General features: G+C 40.4%; 1 protein-coding gene across 1 annotated transcript; it reads left to right on the forward strand.

Annotated features, from left to right (window-relative positions):
• The first annotated feature begins 7269 nt into the window (after positions 1 to 7269).
• Positions 7270 to 11409, forward strand: LOC125489714. Its single transcript, XM_048626522.1, has 3 exons — positions 7270 to 7930; positions 8015 to 8815; positions 9335 to 11409. The coding sequence occupies exons 1-3, from the start codon at positions 7783 to 7785 to the stop codon at positions 11407 to 11409; spliced, it is 3024 nt and encodes a 1007-aa protein (XP_048482479.1). The 5' UTR covers positions 7270 to 7782.
• Positions 11410 to 20574: the final 9165 nt, after the last annotated feature.

The following is a 20574-nucleotide window of genomic DNA, read 5'->3' on the forward strand; positions in this document are numbered from 1 at the left end:
CTACGATAGTAGAATATGGCACCTGAAGAAGAAGAAGTTGTCAACAGTGCAGTGATTATTGCTACTTAGGGCCAGTTTTTTGATCCCTAGTTAACTCAACCATTGGTCAAAAATGGCTACCATTAGTTAAAAACCAACAAAAATCGTATGCAGCTGTCATGTTTGACAAGTGACTTGACTAATGGTTAAAGTTGACCACGGATCAAAAAACTCGGCCTTAGCTGCGAAATAAACGTACATACCTACTAGTTTTTTTTTATTTCCTTTACACAAAAACAATCCCTTTCAACATACAAACTAATGGACTTGATGGAATTTGTATAATCATTTTGTTTGTTACAAAAGGTCGTGTTTGCATATAAATAACCGCAGCCTTTGATTTTGGATTTCGCCACCGCAAATATGGAAATCCGTGCTCAAATGTCAGTCTGTATTATTTACAGTTTGTTTTCACCAATACGTAGACGTAAAAGCAAAAAAAAATACAAGTGATAATAAAATTATCACTCGTGTTCTGAAAGTAAGTATGAATTCCCTGAAAACCGGCATGAAAGTAGATCTTTTCATCCCTAAGGATTTCGTCTCGGAATTAAATAAGTATATTTCACCCATTCCCTTACTATTTAGGTTTTTTATAGTAGTAGGCATAGATAGAGAGGTCATAGGAATTTTCATCGCACTGATTAATCACGTAAAATTTTAGGTAAACGGTAAAGACGTGTGTTAAAAATAAGTCAATCACCGTAGATTTAATGAATTTGTTACTTATTATGAGGGGCGAAAATTATGAAAAGTAAAAGTTTAACTTTAAATTATGGCTTGTATTTAAACCTCCACCAGAAATTATATGATACTGCCGCCAATAAATTCGAAATCTCCGCCAAAACGGATAAATCATCACCAAATCATGCTTCCCAAAATATTTTTGAAATGAACCAAATTATTTTTTACTGCATACTGTAAAACTATATTGACACCATTAAAATTTATTTCAAACCAAATAAAGTATATCATCGCTATATAGATGTAACCAATATATTCTTTTATCAGTATCATTTTAATAATCCTTTCAAACCAAAAAAAGTAAAAGTAAATATTAAGGCTCTCACTGACGGTTTTGCAGCCATCATAAGAAAGAGGTGCGCGTCACTGCTGTTTCGGCTACGCGGCAGCGCCAACAGTATCCTCAGTGTGTTTACGGATCGTTGGGAGTTGCCACTGATGCAGAGGTGGATGAAACTCCATACAGAGGTTGGCCCTATCTGATAAAGGTATTATTATTAAAGTAGTACAAATTTAATTATTTCAATATTATTATTATATTCGCCATGTATACTAACACTAGCTCTTAAGAATAAATTGTACATACTAACAACTATGGATCTTGTTAATCTGAAATAAATAAATTGAATTGAATTGAATTAAAAATTAAGTTTATACCAAATAATAAATAGCTTATCCCAAAACAAAGTCACTTTTTCAATTGCTTTATGAATTAATTAAATCATTAGTATCATCACGACCCATTACGTCCCCACTGCTGGGGCACGGGTCTCCTTCCAGTGAAGGAAGGGTTTAGGCCTAGTCCACCACGCTGGCCAAGTGCGGGTTGGTGGACCCCAACACAAGCAAGCTTGTGCTGAGAGAGTTGTCGGGTAAGTGGGCAACCCGACTGTCAGATGTTTTTAAGCCGCCCGAAGGCCTCTGACTAGGCTTAACGACTGCTGCCGAAGCAGCAACCGGGACCCACGGCTTAACGTGCCGTCCGAAGCACGGAAGCGTCCAGAAAAGCACCACTTGAAATTGGTCACCCATCCAATGGCTGACCGTGTCAGTTGTTGCTTAACCTCAGCGATCAGTTACGATCACTGAGGCCCGCTCGACTACGGACGCTTCATCATCATTAGTATGTGCCTAGTAAAATCTATCCGTTACGCCATCTCGACACCCATTCGTGTGGCCGAGGGTTTGAATTTTGCCATGTACCAATAAATTCTATAGAAATAAGGAATTGAAATACAATTTATTATAGTTAAGTGCTTGGTGCTTGGGGTTTCTCTGATGGATCGTATCAGAAATGAGGTTATCTGTCAGAGGACTAAGGTTATTGACATAGCTGTCAAAATATGCAAGCTGAAATGGCAGTGGGCTGGTCATATCTGCCGAAGAACCGATAACTGTTGGGATAGACGAGTTCTCGAGTAGATACCTCGAACAGGCAAACGCAGCGTGGGACGCCCTCCTGCCCGCTGGACTGACGACCTTAGGCGGGTTGTGGTTGGATGAGGAAGGCCGAGGACCGAGTGTTGTGGCGCTCCTTGGGAGAGGCCTATGTCCAGCAGTGGATGATTATTGGCTGATGATCATGATGATGATAGGTAAATGTATGTGGGTGGATTTCAACAAGTCCTAAAAAATCTTCATTTCCGTGGACTTTTTTATCTTAAGGTTTTTTATATTAGAAAAACGCTTTTATTAAAGTTTTTGTTAATGTTAGTGTTCTTACTAAATGGGTAGCAGATAAGTTAAAAACTGAATGAGATAGGGATGATTAAAAATTTCGTGCCACGGCGATGAAACATGCGTTCACGGCAATGAAACAAGCGTCCACGGCAATGAAACAAAGGCCCACGGCAATGAAACAAACTTCCACGGCAATGAAAGATTTGTATACAATGGAAATGAAAGAATCAAACCACTGCAATTTTTTAAAAAAACTGTGTGGGAAACGCAAACTTAGACAGGTATGTATGGCAGAAATATTTGGATACATATTGGAACGAAAAAAAGAACGACAGTATGTATAAAAAAAATAAAAATATAGTATGGAATTCTCTAAGTAGCATTGTGGGGTCCGTATTGCGACGTATAAAACAAAATGCTTCATTTCACACTAATAACGTTCACAACATATGATAAACCTTACCTATAACATCTATATTTTCATAAGGTATAATATCCAATTCGTATACTGTTCATTTTATGTAAAATTCATAAAATATACTATGACATAATCTGTGCTGAATTACACAACACCGGCAAAACACCTAGCACCAAAATATAAAGATAGGTGTGGTTAGGTGCACATGTTGGTCAGCTAAGCGTCTCCCTACATAGCGCCAATAATAATAACGCAGTCAAAACTCCTTGCACCAAAACCTAAACATAGAGCGTCTCCCCATGTAGCCCCGCTTCGCTTTTGATGAATATGTGCACTTAACCGCTCCTCCTCGCTTTTCTCGTCATCACACCTATCTTTAGGTTGTGGTGCTAGAGGTTTTGATGGTGTTGTGTAATTTAACAGATTATGTGATATGATGGATATTTTATGAACTTTATGCTAAATCATAGTATATTTTAATTGGTATAATAATATGAAATGTACATGTTATCATCATCAGCCTATAATCATCCCATGCTGGACATAGGCCTCTCCCAAGGAGCGCCACAACACTCGGTCCTCGGTCTTCCGAATTCAGCCACTACCGGCTACCTGCCTAAGCTTGCATATTTTGACAGCTATGTTGGTAACCTTAGTCCTCTGACGTATAACCTCTTTTCTGATACCATCCATTAGAGAAACCCCAAGCATAGCTCTCTCCATAGCACGCTGAGTGACTTTAAATCGGTGGACCAGTCCCACCATCAGTGTCAACGTATATGCACCATATGTCGTAACTGGCAGGGCGCAATGGTTGAAGACTGTTGGATGCGCCTTTCAGCCTTCTTGTCGAAGTTGCTTCTGCCTAGCCGAATAGTCTGCCTCAGGTAGTCATATTATTGCACAACTTCGATAGTTGTCTCACAAACGATCACCGGCTCCGGTTTTATGTGAACATTCTACATGACTTTTGTCTTGCCCAAGTTCATACGGAGGCCTACACGGTGCAAGCAGCATTAAGGCCACTTAGCATCCAGCTGAGTTCCTGCAGAGATGTTTGTTCTATTATATTCTATTCTACTATCTGTGGGAGGTGTAAGTACCTGCACCTGTCTCTCTCGAATGGGACCTTTGCGCAATGTGCATATCCCCAAGGTCTAAGCTGCCTTTCTAAGCTTGGACTATTTCCCACCACGCTGGTCCACAGCGGGTTGGTGGGTTCACATATTATCTAGATGTGCTAAATCTATAGGTAGATATGCAGGATTCTTCACGATGTTTTCCTTCACCGTAAGAGTGATGGTATACATTGTATTTAAATTCAAAAGGAACACATTGGTACATGTCAGTGCCGGAATTCGCACCCGCATCATTGGCGTGGGAAGCGGGCGCTTACCCCACTGAGCTACCACCGATCTTATTTATACATAACGTTCATTATAATTATGTTGATGATTGTTATTATTAATGTAATATTATATATTTCGTTTTTATACATCGCGATACGCACCCGTTTTAACGCACTGCAAAAAGAGGTAATTTGACTAGTCCTGTAGGTAATGTCAGTGATCGGTATTACCTGTATTACAGGTAAAAGATGGTAAAGATATGTAACTTTGCCTAATCATACATACCACGGCGATGAAAACATAAGTCACGGAAATGAATAACCTGGCCACGGAAATGAATAACCTAACCACGGCAATGAATAAAAATTATTTAACAAGACATGGCAATGAAATTTTTTTCATTGCCGTGGCTTTTTTTTCATTGCCATAGCAAATATTGGCCACAGACGCCACGGAAATGAAAGCATGGCGATGAAAACCAAGGCATTAAATAAAAATAACTAAAAAAGTATTAACTATTCGAAGAAATAAACACTTTATAAGGTAAATATTTTCAAAAACCTTTCTTTTGAATGCTTATTCAAGAAGACAAACTTAATTTTATAGAAGTTAAATCTATCCACGGCAATGAAAGAAAAATTGTCCAGCGCACTCAGATGGTCACCCAAGTTCATAGGTAAAACAATATCCTTGATCATATTTAGGACACGGCGATGAACAGAAGTTCTGGGACACATGAATTTTCACTTACCGTTCGTTATATTCTTTATATATTTCAATAAATGTATTCCGTGACAATACTTTAACTATTAATGTATCAAATGAAACTAAGTTTAACTATCAATACTCAATATTTTTTCATCAATGAAGAATAATACAAAACGTGGGTACGTGGGGACAGACACGGCAATGAAAGATTTGGAGGTTTATTATTTTATTTAAAAATATCCATTAATCTTATTAATACAATATTTAGTGCTACACATAGATAACTATTTCACTTAACCGGAAAAAAATATTAGAAAATTATAACTTGGTTTTTTAGTACCGATTTCATTGATGCCACGCAATTTTTGGCCGCGGGAAATTCACCCCTGTATATGAGTATGCGGGCGCGGGGGGATGGCGCCGCTCAAATTTGACCTTGTCCAGAAGGGGTGAATTTGCCGCGATGTATTGAGGTCGATGTACTAGACATCAATACATTGCGTCCACAAGCATCGCGCAAATTCAAAATTCATGCCGCACCACTCTTAAAGCCGTAAATGCCTACATATTAGTCTCATCCCAAACTTAAAAATTCTCCATTGTCATTCTGCAAATCCAGTCGTTTTTCGTTATATAACTTATATTTTCTTATTGTACCTATTTACCATTTAACTTTATTTTGTTATACGTGTAAGACGCCTAGATTTATATAAACCTGCTAAGAGGAAACTGGCGTCCATAACACAGGTTCACACCTACCATGGAAGCCATGTAACCAATTAAACATTATTATTACTTTTAAGGTGTCAGATTGTTAAGTTGGTTAAATAAATACTTTTTTTCATTTTTTTTTTTTTTCATTTCATTTTTCATTTTCATTAGTAGATTATAGTATATAGGTAAATCGATTACCTTTATACTATATTTTATATTGTTTTTGGGTAGGATAATTTATTTATTTATTTAACTCTTTATTGTACAGATATTACAACCCGGAGTCCTGTGGTTGTGCCCTGCGGCAGCACCTTAAAGGACTGCTGCATTGTATCTTCTACGGGACTGTCGCACTCTTCCCATGCGACCGGGCGGGTTGGCAGGTTGCGGATAGCCAGTTGTTCGCTGTGTCACTGTTGGTCACAACTCTGGCACAGCGCACCCCGGACAAGGGAAGATGTCACTTATATCTGACCGGTATAAGTGGCATTAACCTTCCGCCCCCTCCTAATCCTACTCTATCATATTCCTTCATCCCTTGCTATCCTGGAGGAGTAAACCTTGACTCCAAAAATCCCCAATCCAAGGTGTGATCCTACCGTGCCGAAGGATGCGTGGCTAAGGGGGAGCTTAGTCGCAAACGGAGGGCACCGGGCACCAGGCGGAACCCGGGTGCAGTCGTCTCCCGCCTTACCTGTGCATGCGGGGCTCTGTATGGGTGGACCTTTATTTCCCTAGCTACTCGTGGGATCTTCATGTCTATGGAAGATTTAATTTTAGACGTAGCTAAGTTAGCTACTGCAGGGGACGACCCAAACGTCCCTTCTTTGGTCACTGGGGTACCGGAAAATCCCGCTGACCAAATCGCCCCTGAAGGGGCTGGTGACAACCAGAGAGAGCAGGTGTCTACCCGAAGACCGGCTCGCTCAGGTGCCGCCAGGAGAAGGCTCCGCATGTGGCTGGCAAAGGGCAAAAGCATCGAAGAGGCTAAAGCCCTCTGCCTAAGGCCGCTTGCGGAGACTGAGAGTGAGTTGGAGGCTGAAGCTACTCCCACCCAGGCCAGTAAAAGGACTAGGTCGGAGGAGCAAACGCCGCCAAATCCACCGCGGAAGCAACCTAGGTGTGATGGGACCCCGGAGGACCAACCCACCTATAGTGCCGCCACCAGCTCTCTCAAGGTGGGAGTACGCGATGAGCGAAGGGCCCTCAATATTGAGGACGTAGCGCTCTTTAACGCTGCCATCGAGAGAGAGCTCTATGTGACCGATTTTGCGCCAGGGACAGCACCCGTCTTCGGGGGAGTGTCCTACGCAGACGGTCTCATTATCGTCACGTGCCTTAACCAGGCCAGTCGGGATTGGCTCTGCGGTTGTAGCAGCAGACTTCGGCCCTGGGTGGGGGCAGCCCTGAAAACAGTTGAAGGGCAAGCCCTACCCAGGCCCGTGATAGCGACGGCCTTCTTCAAGTCCTTTGCGGAACCGAAGGTCCTCCTCGATCTGCTGCGAAAGCAGAACGCCGGTCTCGACTGCAGCACATGGCGAGTGCTTGGTAGGAGGCTCGAGAAAAATGGTCAACATTTGACCTTCTCTCTCTCGAAAGACTCCTACGAATTACTTAAGGCCGTGAATTTCCGTCCCAACTGTGGAATGGCTGGGGCTGTTTTCAGGGCCAGAGTCCCGAAGGGAGCAGCCGCCGTGGAGCAACCCACCGCGCAAACCACTCTCCCGGCGGCTCACTGCCAAGCTAGGCCTGATGGGCCGGTGGAAGCAGAGAGCCGAGGGGGGTCGAGCGCGGCGGTAGAGCCAGTTGCGGGGCCGAGTGGTTTATGTACTCACCGGCCGGGGCCGTCACGCGCGCCGCTGGCCGGGGGTGCTGCACCACGGGGCGGCAAGCCCGCGCGCCCGGGGGCCCGCAAGGCACCGGCGCCACGTGGGAGAGCTGCTGGAGCTGCAGCTGGAGTGAGGCGGCCCGCGCAGCTGCCCTCTCTGGCAAAGGAGCACTCCAGCAAGAAGGCCTCCCGTAATCCCCTGAACAACCCACCTTAACCCACCAAGTCCCTAAACCTAATTCCTTCAACTTACCCTCCTTAATCACCAAATCCTAAATCCTATCCCCTCCCTTCCTACCACCATGTTGAAAATCTTACAAGCCAACCTCCAACACGCGAAGGCATCTAGTGCCGTCGCGTGCAAGGTCCTCCAAGAGGATGGACTGGACATGGCTTTGTTACAAGAACCGTGGATCCATGGAAACACGGTACTGGGACTGACCGCTGCAGGTAACGTTTTATACAATACTTGTGGCAATAGACCCAGAGCTTGCATAGTCTTTAAAAAGAATATGAAATTTTTGCCGATTCCAGGATTCTGCACTGATGACCTAGTAGCGGCACACGTAATGCTACCCGGCTGTGAGGGCATGAAGCTCATTGTTAGCTCGGCCTACCTGCCCGGGGAGCACACAGATCCGTCGACGGCCCTCGCTCCACTGGTGGAGTATTGTGAGGACCAGAATGCCCAGCTTGTGATAGGGGCCGATTGCAATTCCCATCACACAGCCTGGGGCAGTACGGATACCAACAAGAGAGGTGAGATCTTGTTCGACTTCCTCCTGACTAACAACTTAGTAACACTAAATGATGGAAACACACCAACATTCGTTACACGTGCGCGTCAGGAGGTTCTAGATATAACAATCTGCACAGATCTACTTGAAAGACGTGCTTGCAACTGGCATGTCTCGAAAGAGGCATCCATGTCTGATCACAGACACATACGATTCGACATTGCTCTCATAGGGAAGAGCCAAGTGGAGACCTTCAGAAATCCTAAGGCTACAAACTGGGACGTTTATCGACACCAAGTTTCGGAAAACCTAGGGATTATAAAAGGCTCCGTCAAATCCATACAGCAACTCGAATCTACAGTAGAGGAGCTCGTAAGGTGCATGTTAGATGCCTACGAGAACAGTTGCCCTCTAAAAACTAGATGCTCTAACACTAAGGTCCCCTGGTGGAACTCTAACCTGGAGCATCTAAGAAAAACAGCTCGGAAAGAATTCAACAGGGCTAAAATCACAAAGGAATGGGATTTGTATAGGAAAGCCCTCACTGAATTTAATCGCGAGCTCCGGAAGGCGAAAAGGCAATCTTGGAGGCGCTTCTGTGAGGAGGTAAAAAGCGCCCCTCATGTTGCGAAAATCAAAAAGATTTTGTCTAAATCGCCTTCCGCAAATCTGGGACTGCTTAAAAGACCAGATGGGACCTTTACTGAATCCCCAGAGGAGACTCTTAGGCTGCTTGCACAGACCCACTTTCCTGGATCGCTGGATGGGCACATTGATGCACATACAGGGCAGCAGCCTACCAAAATCAGGCCAAGTAATGAGGACTGGAGAAAAGCCTCACAGGTCTTCACTCCTAACCGCGTTAGATGGGCAATCAAAAGCTTCATGCCCTTCAAAACCGGGGGAGAGGATAATATATTTCCAGCACTACTACAAGAAGCATGTGATATTATCCTTCCAGTTGTGGTAAAAATCTTCAGAGCTTCTTATGCCTGGGGGTATATGCCACACCTTTGGACTAGGGTGAGGGTGACCTTTATCCCCAAAACGGGAAATAGAGACAAGTCCCTACCTAAGTCCTATAGACCCATAAGTCTCACCTCCTTCATGCTCAAAGCTATGGAAAAGGTGATCAATCTTCATATTAGAATGGGCTACCTCACACAAAACCCACTACATGTGAAGCAGCACGCCTATCAGAAGGGCAAATCTACGGAAACTGCCCTAATTGAACTTACTGATAGGATTGAGAAAGCACTAGAGGACAAAGAAATTGCCCTCTGTGCTTTTCTAGATGTAGAGGGTGCTTTTGATAACACCTCGACGAATGTCATTCTCAAATGTATGAGGGACAAAAACATCGACAACACCACACTTACGTGGATAGAATCGATGCTAACCAACAGGACTGTTAAAACAACACTCCTGGACAAGAGCATTGAGGTTAAAATAACAAGAGGATGTCCCCAAGGCGGCGTACTATCGCCCCTGGAGTGGTCCATTGTTGTCGACACCCTGCTCTGTGAGCTCAATGAAGCTCGCTTCGACACTCAGGGCTACGCTGATGATCTCGTCATAACCATCGTAGGCAAAAGCGCCAGCACGATTTCAGATCTGATGCAAACAGCCCTTAAGATGGTAGAGCGCTGGTGCAGGGAGTATCAACTCTCTGTAAATGCCAGCAAAACCATAATTGTACCGTTCACCCGAAGAAGGATCCTAGATGGTCTGAGACCACCGGTTCTCTTTGGGGAAACGGTAAACTTCTCCAAAGAAGCCAAATATCTTGGTGTAATCCTAGATCAGAAGCTGACTTGGAATCAACATCTGCAGTACATAGCCCAGAAAGCTAAGTGCGCTATGGGATCGTGCTGTAGACTAGTTGGGAAAAAATGGGGCCTTAAGCCGAAGTTAACCCTTTGGCTATACGAAGCCGTAGTGAGACCTATGGTTACATACGGCTGCGTAGTATGGCACAGGAAAACCCAACAAAAAACCTGTCAAGATCAATTAAGTAGTCTTCAAAGGTTAGCGTGTCTGATGGCCACTGGAGCTATAAGGTCCACTCCGACAGCAGCGATGGAAGCCATGCTGAATCTTAGCCCTTTACACATACATGTGCAGAAAGAGGCTCGATCAGCTATGCTACGGGCTGCTGAAGGAGGCAGGAACCGATGGCACTCGGCTGTGTTCAGCTCGCTCCACCGAGAGCTTCTCAGTACCCATGCCATGGCGATGCCTTCCGACGCTATGGAAACGGAGTACTGTTTCTCAAGGCTCTTCTCAGTTGAGATACCAGAAAGGGAGAAGTGGAATGATGATAAGGCCCTTCAAACTTTCCGGTCGGGAGACATTGTGTGGTACACCGATGGATCCAAAAAGGAAGGCCTGGCAGGTTCAGGCATTTACGGAGAAAGGCCAAGAGCGCGCAAATATGCGAGCCTGGGAAGGTTTGCCTCCGTATTCCAAGCCGAGATATATGCCATCATTGGATGTGCATACGAAAACCTGGATAGAGCCTTCACTCGGAGGAATATATTTATTCTGTCAGACAGCCAAGCTGCTCTTAAAGCATTGACTTCTGCAGAAGTTAACTCCAAACTTATAATAGAGTGCATCCTCATCCTGAACAAAATTGGAGCTAACAATAGAGTGACCCTGCGATGGGTGCCCGGACATTGTGGCATCAATGGCAATGAGGAAGCAGATGAACTCGCACGTCTGGGAGCAGAAAGCCTACCGTTGGGCCCCGAGCCCATCATCGGGCTACCAAAATGCACCAGTCGTCGCGAGATCAAGGACTGGGCACAGAACCAAAGCTTAGAGGCTTGGAATAATGTACCAGGGCAACATCATGCAAGAGCCCTAATCGTGGGCTATTCGCAGAAATTTACGCGTCGAGCGTTAGAGCTCACACGCAACCAGTTAAGGGTCTTGACAAGAACCTTATCAGGTCACTGTAGGTTGAACAGTCACTTACATAAAATGGGTCTGTCCGATACTCCAACTTGTAGATTTTGCAATGAAGAGGACGAAACGCCCATGCATATTCTCTGTGAATGTGAGGCCATCATTCACAAGAGAAACAGAATCTTGGGCGGCTACAAATTAGCCCCCATAGATGTCAGGTCTCTCCCTCCAGGTAAGATCATCAGGTTTATAAAAGACCTGGGCCTGGATAGTGAGATTTGACTCGGCAAGGGGAGTCACAATAGATCTTTTAGGTCGCAGTGGCGAATGGGCACTGGTTGCCCTCCCCTTTTCTATAACTATAACTATAACAGATATTACAAATAAAAGTACAAAGGGTGGACTTAACGCTAAAAGCATATAATTTGGTGATAAAAAAAAAAATTGAACACTTAGTTTTGGTGTCAATGTTTATATTTTAGTATAGCATAATTTGGTGATGATTTATCCGTTTTGGCGACGAAAAAGATTTTCTATTGTAAACTTGCAATTATTTAGAGGCGTGTTTATTTATTTTGGAACCTAAACGTTTTTTTTGGGGTTTCGATTTTGGAGTTGATTTAATTAATTTGGTTTTAATTATTTTTTTTGGTGCAATGTATTAGCGTACAATTATTTTTTTTGGTGATGATTTAAATTGTACCCTTAAATTATCACCTTTATTGTAAGGTATAAACAATCAAACTGCTTTGTCACATTGGACTTTTATTAACATACGTTTATAGGTGTTACCATCATAACTCATAACTGGCTAAAACAGCTTATGACTGCAAAACCCAAAAAAATATTGTGGTTTTGACTAACGTCATCAGATTCAGTCATCATCACTTTTTCGTGGTTAAAGTATTATGTTAAATTTATATGAACATACAAAATTCAGGATAAAAAACAGCTCAGGTTCAATAAAAGCTGGCAATATTATTTTAGTATCCGAGGTATAATTCGACTTTTATTTATTTATTAAGGTTTATTTACAGATAGTTTATTAGGTAAATTCACACATAAGTACTTTTAAATAATAGGGCTAAATACACTACCTATTTAAGAATAAACACAGCATGCCTAATAATAAAGGTGCTTAGTGACTACTACTTAAATTATTAACAAATGGAGTAAGTAGGTATACATATAAAAAGTTATAAAAATTTGGTATGCATATAAAAACTTTTACTAAAGATACTGTTTCGTATACAAGGTGTTGCAAAAAGGGTATACTAAGCCGAAACCTACATGTGCAGCATGGTATATCTAAGCCCGAAACTGAAATCATAATTTATTTATTTATTATGTAGGTTTCGGCTTAGTATACCCTTTTTGCAACACCCTGTATATTAGTTATTGTGGTTGCGAAAATACTTTAGGCAGGACACCGCTGCTTTCGCAGCCAAAAGTGCCTTTGACAGTTTACGCGTTATGACTGTGACATACCTACGTATTTGATCGATAGACAATACACACGCTTGCTACCACTTTGTATTAATATTTAATGTACTTGTACGATTGGACAACGTGTCTCACTCCGATTGATAAATTGATAACAGAAGTAAATGCCTGGTGTTATAAGTTCATTCCGACGATGAGTATAAGTACCTACATAATAATACAACACATGGTTAAACATTTTATTTCCCGCTCTGTTACTATTTATTTATTGAAAAAAAGGTCTACAAATAACGCTATTAGTACGACAAATTATGTATGTACCTACAGGATGGAATTTTATCATTAATCTATTTGAAGGCAGGTCAGTGCTGAAGTCAACTAATCGACTGAACTTTCTGCAAAAAGTGGACGAACTTTCTACATAAGTTGACGTTACTGAAAATAGCATACCACAACCAAATAATACATACAGGACAAACTGAGAACCTCCTCTTCAGGAGCCGGTAAAAAATACAGCGTCGCTCGAGCCTATTCGCAGAAAAAACCGTCCAAATAAATTTTTCTAAGTAACCAATGTTACAGAGTAATCACTCGGTCCTTTCACAAAATACTTGGGGACAAAAAAATGCGTAAATTGCCCCCACAGGAGCTGTGTCACGTACAGTTAACGGGACGAACGTGGAATTTAATTTAAACCAGTCGCGCTGCCTGAATGAGGCCTATTTCCTTTGCACGCAGGGCGGGCACTCGCGTTGAGGCCGGTTCGGTGGGGTTACCACCACCGAACACTATGAGGCAAGCTCGGTGGGGTTAACCACCGAACATTAGCAATTAGCAATCTGACTTAAGTGGTATGGATGTGACAGATATTTGATAGACGAGGGACGCTGGTTATGGATTGTTAATTACTGATGTGTCGGTGGCGGTACGGTAGCTGTTCACCCACTGACTACCTGCTGGGGACAAAACATTGCAACCATAAATTTACTAACTTTAGTTTATTTACTTATGTGATTGTAAATGTCGCAGTCATCTGGTTAAATCTCCTTTTTGATTTTGTCACTAGCTCGTTGCTTTGAATGACGCTATTCAATTGTAATCATATAAATAAATAAATTTAATTTTAGTTCAAACAGAGGTCAAACTCATGATAGCGATCGCGTGGGACCCCCTCTTCCTTTGATTTCAGCGCAAAGATCCTAATAATGAAGACAGCGACAGTACGTGCCCTCGCGAACCCCCGGGGACTCACCGTTACTAAAGCTCAATTTCCTTTGAACACGTCTAGCAACCCACGTATGAATGTCACACGGAATGGCAGCGGTGGTGACATGGGAATATGGTCCTTTGTTGTTGATTGTGTTGGCGTCTCGTTAGGTACTTCTGGAGTTAGGTTTTAATGCTAATTAAGTAAGTACTAATGCTAATTAAGTAAGTACTTACTTATATATTTATGCTAGTTAATTATGATAACTTTATATGACTCGGAGACGTCATTTAATTTAATGTTCATAAAAAATCAACTGATCGTCTGATTGGTATTAAGAGATATTTCTTATTGTACCTATAAAGTTTAAATAATGACACTTAGGTATGAAAATTAAGTAACTTTTCTTAAATGTAAAGTTTTTATTACACAAGTTTTTTTTTGTTTTAATCCATTGTCTTTTTATGGTAACATTGAAACATAATTAAATTTTGTGAATAAAGTTGGATATCCACCGATTGAATCCCGCGATATCGGACACAATAGAAAATCTATTATGCTGCACTGCGCGATATCGTGATGTAGGGACGCAAAAGGTTAAACGGAAAAGCAAAGTTTTAGCCCAAACTGTAGGTTCCTACCTAGGATTAGATGAAGAAAACTTAATTTACCCAAAAAGCCATTTCTTGACGTAACTTACGCAGTCCTTTTTATGTTACCAGTTACCGTAAGTTTCCTAACATAAGTGAAGGAAAAATAAACATGAGTTTATCTAAAAACTTCAGTGACTGAGGTGGAATTTCACCAAACGCTAAATAGAATAGAATAGAATAGAAGACTCTTTATTTTGCACCTTTGAAGAAAGCATTACAACTTCACAACTTATATATAAAATAGTACAAAAAAGGCGGCCTTATTGCTTAAAGCAATCTCTTCCAGACCACCTAATTATATTTAGTAGCCTGTCAAACGTCTGTCAGTGAGTACAAAATGTTTTTTTAAAATTTGATTTAAATAAAATTTTAATTACGTTTAGCGTTTGGTAAAAGTGACCCTGAGTAAGTAAGTAACTGAAGTAATAAAATTTATCTTAGCAAGCTCTATCGCCGTAAGACAGATTAAAGTTGAGCTTAACTTTGAGATAAACTTAATTAGATCACATTTCGCAAACCTAATGCAGAGAGAAGCTGATAATCTAAGATTTATACTGCTCACTTACGAATAGATAGCTCAATAATTATAAGCAATATAATATAATAATTATGTTAAGTAGCTTCATATACTTAAGTAAGTAGGTAAATTTAGTGAATAATTAAGAATTTGTTATTTATAAAATATGTCGGTAAAACAACCTAGAGATAAGTGTAAAACTGAAAAAGAGTTTTGTAAAATGATTTTAAAACGAAAATAAGTGTGATATGATTTGATGACGATAGAGTGATACAGGCTTTTGCTAAAAATACTTCCAAAATTGTCATTTTTGCTATTTATTACATGTTGTTGAAAAGTAATTGTATAATTCTACGTCAAAATAAAAGATATTTCATTTCATTTCAAAAGTTAAAATATTATTAAGGTGCTATATGTAGCAAGATTTTTCTGCAGCATCCATACCTGAGTCCGCGTTGTTCTATGGGAGGATCACTTTACAACTTGAATTACTTATCGATCTCCCATCAATTCGTAAATCGATCTTCATTACTTGACAAGGAATCTTATCTGAGTAGCGGCAGATTTAACAAACCATCAGACATTATGGATTGATTGCAGGGGGACCCTTGAGGGCCGCTTATTTTGTATTGCCGTGAGTGTAGGAAGAAAGGGATAATATTCCCATTTGTTCTTGTTTGCCATTTTATCGGTACATAATGTGTTTATACGTATTAAGAAAATAAAATTGCGTGTATTTTATTCAACTACATGACTCTACTAATGTTACCTGACCATCAGCCGTTTATGTTTTAACAAAACTGTCGAGCACAAGGTATCTTATTTTGAACAAAAATATTTTTAGTTGCAATCGTCGCCACTACTGGACGACTCATGAAAAACATGTAACGTCAGCAAAAGAGACGAGTTATAGAAGGCACGAAGTATAGCTAATCAATAGAGTTTATTCGTATATGCATCCTATTAAATATTTTTCACATCATCTACCGAGCAACTTCCATCTGAGACGTTAAGGATCTATAGGTTTGCACTTGTATGGTATACTATTCTCTATTGTTGACTGTACTTAAAAAAAAAAAAAAAAAAAAAAACACGCACTCACGCCTTGTACTAATGTACTCCCTTGCGGGGTAGGCAGAGGTACATTTCTGCACCCACTTTTCGCCAGAGTGTATGTTAGTCCCAATGTAATAGGGGGCGGGCCTATTGCCATTTTACGGGCACATCCAAGACCCGAGAACAAATATCTGTGTTTAAACAAATATCTGCCCCAGCCGGGAATCGAACCCGGGACCATCGGCTCAGTAGTCATGTATGAAATTTGACGACCGAATGGCGTAGTGGTTAGTGACTGTACTTATGCTTTCCTTTCCACATTTTTTCTACGGTGACGTCGCTTCCATCCCTCGGGAACCTAATATCTGTATCAATCATCTTAGTTGACATATCGCAATACGGACTCACAGGAAATATTATTTATTTAGGTACCTACATTATTTATAGTGTAATTTGTTCTTGGCGGCTCGTCTTTGGGTCAGGTAAGACTTGAATTATTAAGGTGTAGGGCTTATCAAGACTTGTATAATAGTATACACACAATATGTAGGTAGAATTTAGGTTACTAGACAAACCTAACACCTAAGCCCTGATTCTTATTTGACTGGCTATGCCTCTCATAGTGACATACCCTAGAGCTCTACTGTGCTACCACAAAAAACTTTAAACACTGTTTAACAAGTGTTTAAAACGAATTTTGGCAGATTTTGTAGGCGTTTGACAGCGCTAAACATCTGTTAAATACTGTCTAAGTTTTTGTGGTAAGGCCCCTAGTGTTTTTCACCGACACGCTAATAACTAAATTATGTGGAGGTGAGTCTATTACCATTGTATTGGCTACACGTAGCAAAACCCGAAAACAAAATATAAACTTTGGGCTGCAGCATAGCCAGCGTTACGTACTAGCTCTATTATGTACAATATATAAGAAAATACCTTCTCATCAATAAATTTAATTTAGCAAAGTAGGTAGGCTGAATGTAAGTTCTTATTCCCACGCAATATGGCTCTCCTAGGGGAATACAATGAGTCATCGTTATTATACGCAACGTTATTCATGTATGAGAATATACAAATTATACTAAGAACGCAATAGGTATGGATATCCTACTGCATTGTACCGACTATCTACATACTTATTCCGTAATTCATAGAGATTTTTGTCACTTTAAAATAGGTTTACGACTTTTAGTTTAGTTGTGATATACAATATATATACGAATTTTTACTTCGCTTTTACCAAGTATACCTAAATTGTTAATCCGTTTTAGACCTACAGTTCCCCATCAGGCGCGGATCCACCCATATGGGCAAGATGGGCATGCCCATCACCTAATTTGACTGGCCAAATCACACCACGGAATTTAAATATAATAATTTTGTTATTTTATGACTTTCGTAAGGCTGTTTTTTTATCATTATGTTGATGCTGATGATTTCAGGTTATGCTAAATATTTTTTCTATCTCGAAAACCTTTCTGAGTTCCGGTTGTTTGTTAAAAAATTCCATAAGAATTCAAAAACAATAAAATTTTCGGTCATGCCCAGTGTCTGCGTTTCGGCTTATAGCAAAAGTCACTATTTACGTATTCAATGAGTTTGATCTCAATAAGCCAAATAGTTTTTATGATACAGTTATTATGAAAACGTGAAGATTTTGATAAAATTATTTTTTTTAAATTTGTAATTTGGTAAGTATCAACATTTTGTAGGTGTAACTTTTTCGTCGCTCGCGAGTTATCTAATAAAATTATACGAGTCCTATGTTACATGGTGTTTTAAAAAGGGTATTCTAAGCCGAACTCTTGATAGTTGTCATCATCATCATCATCATCAGCCAATAATCATCCACTGCTGGATATAGGCCTCTCCCAAAGAGCGCCACAACACTCGGTCCTCGGCCTTCCTCATCCAACCACTACTGGCTACCCGCCTAAGGTCGTCAGTCCAGCGGGCAGGAGGGCGTCCCACGCTGCGTTTGCCTGTTCGTGGTTTCCACTCGAGAACTCGTCTACCCCAACGGTTATCGGTTATTCGGCAGATATGACTAGCTCACTGCCACGTCTGCTTGCATATTTTGACAGCGATGTCGGTAACCTTAGTCTTCTGACGGATAACCTCATATTATCTGATACAATCCATCAGAGAAACCCCAAGCATAGCTCTCTCCATAGCACGCTGAGCGACTTTAAATCGGTGGACCAGTCCTACCGTCAGTGTCCACGTCTCTGCACCATACGTCATCACTGGCAGGACGCACTGGTTGAAGACTTGTCTTCAGGCTCAGAGGAATGGCCGAGGAGAATATGTGACGAAGCTTCACCAAACCTCCCTTGATAGTTGTAGGGGTAATTAAGTATTGATAGGTATAGAATCCTTCACATAATATTAGAATTCCAATTTTGCAGCACTTTTTTAAATGATCGCGCGATAAGTTATGGCTGAAAAACCGGCATTTTAAAACTTTTTGTTTTATCTAAAAATGCCAGAGCAGGAAGGCTCAGATAAAAAAGCTATCCTACCTTATATGGCTATTAAAAAATATATAAATAAGCACCTATAAAAAATACGCATCAGCCATAACTCATCGCGCGGTTATTTAAAAGTGACGCGAAATTTGAATTTTACCTTCTATGTGAAGAATCCCAAACAACATAGGTACCGACCGAATGGCGTAGTGGTTAGTGACCCTGACTACTGAGCCGAAGGTCCCGGGTTCGATTCCCGGCTGGGGCAAATATTTGTTTAAACACGGGTATTTGTACTCGGGTCTTGGGTGTTGATATTTATATTTAGTATCTATCTATCTATGTATTTGTGTAGATATATCAGCTGTCCGACACCCATAACACAGGTTCTGCCTAGCTTGGGGTCGGATGGCCGTGTGTGAGATGTCCCCACATATTTATTTATTTATTTATTATTTACCTAATTATAAAAAATGCAGCGATACCGCAATGATTTGATTGTAATTTAGATATAATGCAAGTGTCTTAAGTTAGCACTTGTCTAAACTATTCTCGCTTGCTACGCTTCTCCTTAATTATTTTTTAATAATTAATTTTATTATTTCCCATGAACACACTTTTTAAATTTTTGCCTTCATAATACATATTTGGGTCCTTAGGCCCAAGTGGTCCAAGGCCCAGTGTAGTTGTATACGTTGAATAGTAACTTTTGCCGTAATACAGACTTTTTTAGTAAAAAAATTCATAACTTTGTACTTTTATTTGTAATATTTGTACAATAAAGAGTTAAATAAATAACCTAATTTTTTCAGTATTGAATTATTAAAAAATTGAGATAATTTGATCCAGAGGGCTTTTGAGGAGGAAAATTTGCATTGAGCATAATATGATAACTAGTTAAGTACCAACATAAAATAACTGCTATGAGTAAGTACCTCAAGGCAAGGCAAAACCACCTTTTTTGACTTGCCCATCACCTATTTTGAGGTCTGGATCCGCGCCTATTCCCCATACATACTGTAAGATAAATTGCGATAGGCCAAAATGGAATAGAACCACGAAACTCAATTATAATCATGAAACTACCATGACACACTCTGAAAAGTTTAAAATGGATTTTAACGTGCCAAGGCTAAATTGGCCGTTGCAATTTGTTACCTACCGAGTTTTAGTGAATACTTTAGGTAACCGTATTTACCTAATACTATGATTTGTATACCTATAGGCTTGTTATCTCTGAATTTCATTGGAAAATAATGTTATTAGAGCTCGCCTACTTTTTTATCTTGGTGCGTGGTCAATAAATAATCCTAATGAAACTTTTTTGAAGCTGATCCATAAATGGCAGAGATTTCAGTGAACACACATAGGTACATACGAGTGGAGAACCTCCACCAATTTTCGTAGTCGGATAAAGAGAGGATAGTAAGGTGCAAAAGCTTTAGCTAAAGAATAAATAGGTAGGTAGGTACGAAGTGCAAAATTGCTTTAACCTTAGAAATTGCCGATGTATATTATTAAAATCGATTTTTGCCAATCGATAATCCTTCACCATGAACATGAACAATAAAATATAAAGAGTACATCGATAATGTATTAAAAAACTTCTACCTTCCCTTATTGTACCTCTAAAATCAAAATAAACAATTCCAGACATACACAAAACACACACAGTATGCAGAAACATAACTTTAATTTAAATTATGTACAAGAAACTTCCTTACAGCCGATTTCAAAAAACAAACTAACAGCCTGAGTATGAAAACAGTTCGTAAACAAATCTTTTAATTGAATTGTAAACTTTGAATACGGGTACAGAAAGAAAACAAGCTACAGACAAAACAATGAAGAAGACAACGAAACCAGAACAAACAAAGCAAATATAGACATCACCATAGATTCACACGACATTGACCAAGTTGAAGAAGTCGTCCGATCGATTGAAAGTGAATGTGTGCAACTCTCAAAGTATTTAAGCAAGCAATCAATACAGGCTAATCCACTCACACATGAAAAAGGTAATGAATAATTAAATAGAAGGAATTGCCATCTGTTCACACGGGCCACACGTGGTGGATTCACACGGTGAAGGAATACCCCCTA

The sequence above is a fragment of the Plutella xylostella genome, chromosome 16, assembly GCF_932276165.1.
Source record: "Plutella xylostella chromosome 16, ilPluXylo3.1, whole genome shotgun sequence".
NCBI lineage: Eukaryota > Metazoa > Arthropoda > Insecta > Lepidoptera > Plutellidae > Plutella > Plutella xylostella.